Source organism: Sipha flava, unplaced genomic scaffold (assembly GCF_003268045.1).
Source record: "Sipha flava isolate LNK unplaced genomic scaffold, YSA_version1 75_pilon_pilon, whole genome shotgun sequence".
Taxonomy (NCBI): Eukaryota; Metazoa; Arthropoda; class Insecta; order Hemiptera; family Aphididae; genus Sipha; species Sipha flava.
In genome coordinates this window covers 77,309-88,200 of record NW_020273615.1, presented here as the reverse complement: position 1 = coordinate 88,200, position 10,892 = coordinate 77,309, and the positions used below count along the sequence as shown (strand labels likewise).

Sequence of the window (10,892 nt, the reverse complement as noted above, 5' to 3'; positions counted from 1 at the left end):
TACATGATAATCCGTCGACAAAAGATTGATCGAGGAGTGATTTTTGAACCTACAAATGATGACTGTTAGCGTAGTCTAGCCATCAAACTGAAATGCTATACATCCTCGATTACATTATTTGTGCATTTTGCGGTTTGTAGTTTATGTTTTTTTGAATTTTTCATCCTTCTAACTTTTAAAATCAATAGGGATCATTAACGTTGGTGACCTAAGAGGTGGGAATATAGGTACTACAGATTTACCATGGAAACATAGATATTAGTGTAAATTAAAAGCATAAAAAAAGAAAAACCTTGAATATGGTATGGTAACAAAACGAAGAGATGTTCCTTTATTTTGCAACTATTTACACTTAATAACCGGCTAATTACAGTTCAACATCGTTCTTCATGTAACATCGTAACTTTTTAATAAAATATATAAATACGTATTTCTACATCATCCCAAATGTTTTTTTCTTATGCAACAGATAATAATACCTGTATATGATCATCGACTATAGCTACGCTAATGCAATGAAAAAAAAGTCGAGAAATAAGTATCAATATTGATGATAAGAAAACTGATTATTAACAAAAAAAAAAAAAAAAATGATAAGAAAACTGATTATTAACAAAAAAAAAAAAAATCGAAAAAGTGTAGATCCGGAGTAAATGGAAAAAAAAATAATTTGTTTTATAGTTGAAAATCCGGTAAATTCCATATTTAAAATAAATTTTAGAATGAATTTTCAGATTCTAGAACAGAATTAATATTTTTGACTAGGTTTCAACCACTGCTCAAAACTTTCATGACAAAAATGCTCGGTTAAGGTACAGTTCTAACGCGAAGCCGGAAAAAAGTACAGTTATACGATAGTTTCTATAAATGTATTGATCAATACGTTTATAAAATATATTCTAAAAATATATTCGCAAATATTCTAATGTATCTATATTGATATAGATATATTAGAATATTTGGGCAATAGCGGTGCTTACTTATTTTGCGTTTTTACGAGATCCGATGAATGCAGCAACTGTTGTGACCTTCGACGACGATTTAATTTTTGTCTGCTATGTAAACAATCGTGTACGACAGAAAAGCGACCAGGACGAAATACAAAGAAAACAAATCAAATCAACACTAATCTGAACGATACGATATTTTATTGTTTTTACAACGTTTTAATTTTCTTATTGTTCTAAAATAACACAGCACTTAAATAAATACATCATACTAACTGGCTCATTTTGTTTTTATAATAATGTTTTTTTTTTTATTTTTTTACGATACTTTTACGTATACAATATAATAATAATAACATAATCATGCACGTAGGTATTTTGTAGGCATTGACGGCGTAAAAAAATGTTACAAGTTCTTATCATAATATTTAATAAGTTTAATTTTACGATCCGTTTTCCCACTCAAACGTTCAATAATAATAATAATAATAATAATAATAATAATAATAATAATGGCGATAATAATGATAATAACTATATGTACAATTCTATGCACGCCTTCTAAAGACGACTACGACGATTAAAACAATAATAATATCATAATAATAATAATATTTGGTAACGAGGATCGTATAATATATATCATATACGTATAGGATATATGTATAGTTTATTATAATAATGTTTGTAACAGCTACAATATTAATATAATAATAATAACATTTCATAATTAAAAAATTATTGCACAGTTATTAATATTATAATTATTATTACTATTATGACAAAATTATATTTAATAGTATTTTTATTTAAAGTTTAGTTTTGTTTCGCCTACACGTCTGAAAGGGTTATCGAACAAATTGGGACTAGATGAGGAATCGACACCGGGTTTCTTTGCGCATCGGAAAAGCTCGTGTGTTGGTTGTATACGTCTTAGTTAAAAACTGAAAAATAAAAACAAAAATCCGATTAGAAACATTGAAAATAGTAAACGAAAATATAAATTTCTAAAATATCTTCTAAAATGTTGAATGAGTGAACAATGAAAATAATAATAATGCAATTTGTGTAAAATTTAAAAGATTTATCATAGGTCTATTCACAGCAACGTTTTATTGATTCCCCTGCGAAACTAGTGAAATCAACTGTTTAAATTTATTGAAAATGAGCTGATAAGGTTTTTTTTTTATTTTCAAAATTGAATTTCATGTATTACAATCAAATACAAGTTAATAACTACAAGCAATAACACATAATTTACAACAATAGTTGGCTTTCCATTATATTTGATAGAAACCATTTTGTATGTAGCTTTAATAAGTTTTCTAGATATGGTACGCTATTTTCGTTATTTTTGTTTCGTTAATTGCAAATTTATAAAAATAGCAATGACTGGAAATAAAAACGAGTCAATAGTTAAATAGAGCATTACACCCAACTAGGTATTAACATGGTATGCGGTATCTATCAACTATTATAAGAGTTGACGATTTTTTTTTACATACTAAACCACCAAATTCCTATATTAATTCATGTTTGCAACTGCAGAATATCTTGTTTGAACCACTATTTATACTTTTTAAAACTAATAGTAGATGCGGTGTATACTTTGTACTAATTTGTATTCTTGTGTAGAATAAATTTCGAAACGTGCTTGGTTCCAGCAAAGGATATACGGTTAGGCGCTTATGAATGAATAATTTACACTTAAAAACCGTCGACTTTTATAAAAAACACGCCTTTAATTGTTCACAAACATTTGAATGCGATTCCAAAAACAACTGATATCGTCCCACAGCGATCACGGAATTGAATTTAACAACGTATTAAGTAACCACCAAAATATCATATAATCATATGATCTTAACTGTACGCAGGTATCGAACAATAAAAAAAAAAAAAAAAATTATCACGAGCGGTGTGTCCGATTCGACTAGGTAAGTAAAGCTGATATTTCGAAACTGACTCGAAAGTCAGTCAGACGCATTAGATACCTATGGGATTTCGTTAACGAAAAATCGTTATCGATGGAATAAATGGCGACCTGTCAGGAGGGCGAATATAAATTCCTACACGAGAGTAGCAGGTACAAAAAATATAATTAATATCGCATAGGGAATTTTTAAAAATAAATATAATATAATGTGATGATTAAAAAATATAATAAATAACGCATTGGGCATTTTCATAAATAAATAAAGGTCTGCGCGATATTAGCGTTGGGGTTTTGTTTTACTTATTTTTTCTACTAGTACTATATGCAAACTTATTATTAAATAGCGGACATTTTGTGATCAATCGTTTACCTTTGGCGGTCGCCGGTTTGTTTCGCTGACCTGGCGAGACAATGGGCTCCGGATACGGATGACGGAAAATTACGTCGAACGGCACGGAGACGACGCGCTTCATCACCTGGCCCACGTGGTCTGCTGGAGCGGCGTGAACGCGGAATCGAAGTTCGGCCTAGTCGATGGCTGCGGCGACCTGACGGCTGCGACCCGGTGGTGGTGATGGTGTTGATGGTGGTGCTCGTCATCGTCATCGTCCACGTCATCGTCCTGCTCGTGGCGGCCACCTGAACGGGTTGGTGAGGCGACGGTTGGCGGCGCGGGCGACGTTCTCTTGCCCATGATCGAGTCGATGCTGAACCCGGTGGACGGCTGCTTGACTGCCAACCGGCCACCGCCGGCCACCACGGTGGTCGCGTACAACGGTTGACTATGCTGGTGCACCTGTACCACAGGCGGCTGCTGGTGTTGCGGTTTAAACGCGGCGGCAGCGGCGGCTGCGGCCGCAGCCGCGGCCACTTGCCCGTTGTGCAGCAGGTTCAGGCCGAACGTGATGCGGGCCAGATCGGCAGCCGGCAGGGGCATCGGCATGGCGACGGGCGCGACGGCCGACGACGACGAAGTTGGTGGCGGTGGTGGTAGTGGTGGCGCGGCCTGCGGCTGTTGCTGCTGGGGCGGCAGCGGTGGTGGCGGTGGGGGCGGGCCCAGGTGATGATAAGGGTAGTGGTGGTGCAGGACCGAGTACGGGTCGGAGGCAGCTGCGACCGCTGCGAAGTGGTGATGGTTGTGGTGAGGATGGTGATGGTGGTGCGGGTGATGATCACCGCGGTGAATGAAGAAGTCGGAGGGTGTCTGCAGGCGCTTGTACCGCTTGCGTCGCCGCAAGAAGCTGCCGTTGTCGAACATGTCTTCGGCCATTGGGTCCAGCGTCCAGTAGTTGCCCTTTCCCGGGTTGCCGGGTTCCCGGGGGATCTTGATGAAACAGTCGTTCAGCGACAAGTTGTGCCGGATCGAGTTCTGCCACGCAGGGAACTTGTCCCGGTAGTACGGGAACCGGGACATGATGAACTCGCAGATGCCGCTCAGGGTGAGTTTCTTGTGGGGCGACTGCAGTATGGCCATGGTGATGAGTGCTATGTAACTGTACGGCGGTTTCACCGGCGACCCGTTGCCCCCGGAGCCCTTGTCACCACCACCGCCACCGCATTCGTCGCCGGCCGCGCCGGACGGAGATGTCTTGCCGGCCGCGGCGGCACCGGTACCGCCGCCGCCACCATCGTTGTTGTTGTCGGCCGCGGCCGCAGCGCCGGCGGTCATGTCGTCGTAGCAGTCGTCCTCGTCGTCCGCCGAGTCCACGTTCACGTCCGTCGTTTCGGCCGAGCCGACGCTGCACGGCGGCGAGCCGACCATCATGGGAACGGACGAGCCGCCCCTCAGGTCCAGCGGGCTGACCACCTGGTGCATGGCTGCCGAGTCCAGGGCCGCCTGGTATCGGCGGCTGAAGTCGTAGACGGGCAGGAAAACGGCGGCGGCGGCGGCTGCGGCCGCGGCCGCAGCGCTACCACCGCTGCTGCTGCTGCTGCTGTGGTCCTCCTGCATGCCGGCGGCGCCGATCACCACGCAGCACATTTGACAAGAGTTTCACACATAAAACACGGTGGTACGCGCGTCGGCGTGACGAGACGGTGACGGGAGCGCTTGCGAAACGAGACGACAATTTACGACCGATTGATGTTAAAACGCCCCGGGTATTTGTGACGCGAGGATCCCCGATAAACGGTTTGACGTGGCGAACAAGGGTGTTCGAAAAGCGACAAAAATAGGCGAAAAGAACTTGGTGCGAACCAGTCGTTCGAGATACGGTCGTTGCGGTGGTATCAGACGACGGGCGGGGTGCGCGTGCGATCGCAGGATCGGAGTTGACGAGTGGCGTGCGATATAATCACTGACGGTCGCGGCGGTGGCGACGACGACGACTACGACTACGACGGCAGTGGTGGTGGCGGCGGATGGGCGTGGCCACTCGGAACGCGATGGGTGGACGAGCGACCACCGAATGGGCGTGTGCGGTACAACGCAATCGGTCGCGCGATGCTCCGGGCGCGTTCGCTCATCCCTTGCGCCTGCGACCGAAAAAAATCCGCTGCCGCCGTACGATTGTGCTAACTAACCGGTAGCAACCTCAATGCGAATTGTTTAGGCTGCACACCCTCCCGTGTACCGTCACCGCGCCAACGTTATTTACATCCGCCATAGATTACAGTACAAACGCAAATAATTATACAATGCTCTCCCGTTCTCTTTTCCTCGCTCTCTCTCTGTCTCTCTGTCTATCTGTCTCTCTCTATCTGTCTCTCTCTCTCTGTCTCTCTCTCTCTCTCTCTCTCTCTCTCTCTCTCCGTCTTTCTTCGTACGCATAATATATATACGAGCTTGTACGATTCCATTCGCATACTTCGTCCGCCCCGCAGTAAACCTCAGCGCTTTGAAGTCTTAAAGTGTTCGTCGGCGCACGCCCGAACCGTTATCCGACTTACGGAGCGCTACGCGTCCCGCCGCAGTGTGCAGTAAACCCAAAGATAGAATATGATCGCTTTACTAATATAATGTAGAATAATAAATTACAGTAATATAATTTATATTTTAAAAAAATATACAGCTATATTCAACATACGGTGAACGTATGTAACAGGAAATTTAGATCAAAGGTGAAAACAACAAGTTATTCTCACCTTTACGCGTAATAGAGCACAAGTTATAATATCTATATATAATTTTTCATTGGAAGCCGTCGTATAAATACGAGAGCGATACCTAATGTAATCAGAAAAAAATATTACAGTTTGGTTCAGGCCCGTATTGACCCACCGGGCAACCGGGCAGATACACGATGCGCCCATGAAAATTACAATGCATGATTCGCTCATAAAAATTACCGCTACATTAAGATTTTGGAGAGATATCCATTGTACATTAATAACCCAATGATCTTCAGTAATACGTTATTGAAAAACGTTTATATTTTTGTGAAGACAAGCGTTAAACCTATAATATGATTCTTTAATTTGCAAATTATTGGGCCATATTAATCCTTCAGGGGATCTATATAGATCCCCTGAAGGATTAAATAACAAAAATTAAGGCGCCCTTAAATATTTTCGTAACCACCTCATAAGAGCAGCCAGTACGGGCCTGGTTTGGTTTACTATAGCTGCAATGTTTGCTTTCCTCCTGGCTCTGCTTAACGAAATCGACGTTCGGAGCGATACTGAATCGATAACGCTCCTGCGTTTAGCCGGAGGTGTCCAACACCGCGTTCGATCCCTCTACGGTCCATTCTCCCGCATCTTGCTCGCGCATTACCATACCGATAAATTGTATTTATAAACGGCTCGAAACACGCGTACAGTGTATGTGGAGCTTCGATAAATACTTATGTACGGGCTGGGTTTCTGCAAAACAATGATCCATCTCGTTGTTTTTTTTTTTTTTTTTTTTTATTTGACATATATTTCGAAACGCGTATATTCACGTGTACTACAAATACATTTATAATTTCTTAAAAATTGTTTGTATACCGTGGTTAGTATGCGTACTGAGGATAAACACGTTTCACTTCGATAACTCCGATCAGCCGGATGGCGTAAGTTCCGTTAATGCGAACGATTAATACGAGAACTGGATTACATGTTGAAATACGTCGACTAAACGTGTATGTTTATTATAATAGTATAATATTAACAGGACGAAAAAACGCTTGGGAAAATCTTGATTGTTAAGTTGCGAGAACTATATTGTTCTATCATAATTCGTTACATTTCGAATCAATTATTCAAATGAGATTTTAAACAATTTTTGTCGGTAATAATTTCAAAAACTTTTCAAACTTAATGGACTAATATTTTGCTTATGAACCTACGCATTAAATTTTTAACCAAACAATAGACAAAATTATTCTGTTTTTAAATCATTAGCGGCGGTCTAGTGAATAGCTTTAAATACGTTGTAGAATGATTTAATAAAATGTATATTACTGATACCAGAAATACAGTATGTATAGACACAGTAAAATAAAATGAAAGAGCTGCAGTTTCTTTGTTTACTTCGGGTACTGGATAAAGTATAAAGTTATTTTTTCTCGTTAACATATTACAATTAAATTGTTATGCGCATGTATATATCTACACCACGTGTGCTCAGTAGACGAAAAAAAATAAATATTATGAGTATAATATGCAGCTACTGTCATTATATATTCTGCGATAGTATTGTTCTACTGTACAGTTCATATTTACATTACACGAGTTTATAATATAATACGAGTATCTTTTATTTTAATTATTCATTTCATTGTTTTTTCATTTAAATTAAAACAACACTTTTGTACATACACACATAACTCACAAGTAAATTAACGTCTTTAGAGAAATGTAAAAACAATTTTTTTTCAGTCTACAAAAATTATAAATTTAAATATAAATAATTGGCTTTTTCTTCTTAATAACTGCAGTAGTATATATAAACAATGTGTATTATACATGTATATTCTGACTCAATAATTCTGATTCCTTCTAAAATTATCAAACAATACGTAATTATAATGTATAATCAATATTTATTTAACAGAATTAATTATGTACTTATGTTTTATACATCATTATACTTTGATCTTTACTATGAGCAAAGTTTTAAATACAAAAGAGTAAGTTGAGCATAGTTTAGTACAACTGTTTTCTTTAATACTTGTATTATAGTTACAAGGGAAATCAAATATAATAATTTGCAGCTGTTTAACGAACCAAAAAAATCATCAAATCAAAATATCATGTGATGAATATATATATATACCTAACATAAAAAAATGCTCCTTAGATTTTTTTTGCACACAAAACCATATTTATAGAAATAAATAATTTTTACTTGTATGTATTTATTTTATTAACGTGGTACACAAAAAATTATTTTCCTATGAAAAAAATAATAAAATACTTCTAACTACGTGTTAATTAAGCTTATAAATGTATATCTTAAAATGCTTAATAAATGTAATTATAAACATTTTGTTAGAAAATAGGTATATATAATAAACTCTAAAGAATTATCCCAAATTGAAACGAATTTAATAAAATATTTATATTTATTGTTATAACTTATGAATAAACACTATAAATCTAATTTATCAAAATAACGCACATATGGCATTATTAATACAATAATTTAAACTGTAAATATATTGCAGAGGAATAGGGGTGATAAATTGTTTGTATAATATGTTCATAATGGTTATTCTTCTGTATATTAATGGTCTTCCGACCATTTGCGGTGAGCCCTCCTAAATATATAAAATTACCCTTCACCCCTCTCAAATTCACACCAATACACTCCATTGGTATACACCATTGTTATATGATTCGACTTGTTATAAATGTCGGAGCTTAAGCCTCTAGATTTAATAATATTTAAATTGATTTCTAAGTATAATAATAACTAATAAAAATATTAATTTGATCTTTGGTTTTGGTATTATAATTTATATAAGAGTACATATTCTGTACGAATTTTAAATTAAAATGATATATTGATTGTTTTAACTGTTTCAAAGACATTCATAAATGTTGACCGCCCTAAACCCCTTATATGCTATATAATTCATTGTTATTGGAAATGAATATATTTTCTGGTCCCCGTATGTAATAAAGGTGATATGCAGAGACTAAATAGAGTGCGAAGCCGATTTTTAAGTTTTTCCAAGGTAACCGTGTAAATTTTGTTCATCCACCTTATGGTTTATGAATTACTAAAATCGTTATTCAAGCATAGTAAAATTTCGTTGTTGTTTCTGTGAATTCATCGAGGGACATAGGATGCACTCAATTTGTTAACACGACTCTGCGTCTGTTTTCTTGGTAATACTAGGCTTCAAGATTTATTCTTCCGGTATGGCTGGATTAATTTTACGACCAATGCTAAAGCCAGTGGCGTATTTTCAATTTTTTTTTTTTTTGGAAGAAAGGGGATAAAAAAGTTCTTCTAAAAAATAATCGATTTTGTAGTATAAAAAATATATACTTTATATCAATTAATAATTATATTATTATATTATTATTAAAAATACAAATGTAAATACATATTTACAACCAAATGATAAAATTAATATTCTCTTTCTCTGTACCTCGTAGCAAGTAAATTATGATTTTTGAACCTTTTTTCTTCTTCTGGGGGGTCATGAGCCAGTACTTCCCCATACACTCGAAAATACATACTTTGGATCATTAAAATACTATTTTTTAACTTAAAATACTTCGAATATCATAAGTTAGTAAAATAATTAATTAAATTACTATTTACATGGTAGTAAGTTAGCTATTCAGGTTATACATTAAGAACAACAATCAAATCATTAAAATTCTTAAATAATATAAAGTATAAAATAAAACAAGCGTGTTATATTCGGTACGTCAATAATATGTAAAAATACAAACTCGGTCGAGAAAACACTTCAATATCAATTAGAAGTATTAATGTAGTGTAAATCTACAATTTTATCGCAGGAGTATGAATATAAAATCGAAAATACTTATTGACAATGTTTAAATAAACGGGAATAACACAAAATTATTTATTTTAAAACAAAATCAAGAATTTATTATTTCAAAAAGCATTCAAAAATAACTACTAAATCTGTCGATTTGTATATAAATCGTTGCTATTAAAATAAATTACAGCGATTCACATGGACATATTTTAAACTAATTTTAAATTAATGTTATTCTTTATATTATATTTAACATTACTTATGCACGTGTAATATTAAACGCCCAAGTATATTTTATTGTTTGTATATTATTTATATATAAAATAATTGTAAAATAAACATGTGTATATGCATGCGTATCGTGGCAAAATATACATTTAAAATATACCCTACAAAACATTGTACACGATTTACAGTGTAACGTATAATATTTATAGTTGTATACTTTTGTTCATCAATATTATGTAAAATTATTTTCACGATAAACGTTATTGGCAATATTGTTTCTTTTCAGGATTTTTCTTCGTTTCAAAGTACCTTCGTAACACATAGATATAAATGATGCGAACGATCGATAAGATCTGAAACAATTTTTTGCAGTTACGTATTATTTAGAATACACATTCACACCAGAGACGTATTTAGACTTACTTCTAGGGGAAGGGGACTCAAATTTTTTCTTTAATTCAGGCTCAACATTTACAAGTCAAATTTCGGCAATATTTATAAATATTTTTATTATTTTCGCTCAATTTATATATCGGGCGAATCCTTAATATTTGTGGTTTTTTTTTTTTTAATCTAATGTCGGATTCACTTAGAATCGACTTTTGTGTAGTTATATGCATATATATAAGTTATTATTATCGTACTAATCTAAACGGTCGGCTTGTTTAAAGTTAAGTAGACGAGATTAAAAGAATGACGAGTATTCCGGCACATGTATCTAACCGCCGTGGCGACTACGAGCGACTAAGTTTGGAACGAGTAAACGTGTATAACAGTGTAGCGCGTGTGCGTGCGCGTGTCCGCATTACGTATAATATTGTAGGGGACGTCTAAAAACCAAAGCGTTTACAAAGTGTTAAGGAGTGTTTCTAATTATTCGCTTTTTGATTTATG

The 10,892-nt window shown here is 36.2% G+C and overlaps 1 protein-coding gene across 1 annotated transcript; it reads right to left on the bottom strand.

Annotated features, from left to right (window-relative positions):
* Positions 1 to 1,697: 1,697 nt before the first annotated feature.
* LOC112692639 (forkhead box protein D1-like) lies at positions 1,698 to 5,273 on the bottom strand. The gene is made up of 2 exons (XM_025567366.1): positions 3,254 to 5,273; positions 1,698 to 1,891 (listed from the first exon to the last, which is right to left on the bottom strand). Exon 1 carries the CDS (start codon positions 4,862 to 4,864, stop codon positions 3,356 to 3,358), a length of 1,509 nt encoding a protein of 502 aa, XP_025423151.1. The 5' UTR covers positions 4,865 to 5,273; the 3' UTR covers positions 1,698 to 1,891; positions 3,254 to 3,355.
* Between the last annotated feature and the right edge of the window lie 5,619 nt (positions 5,274 to 10,892).

Excerpts from the sequence above, each read along its gene's own strand:
- LOC112692639 (XM_025567366.1), bottom strand. The coding sequence starts at position 4,864 with ATGTGCTGCGTGGTGATCGGCGCCGCCGGCATGCAGGAGGACCACAGC.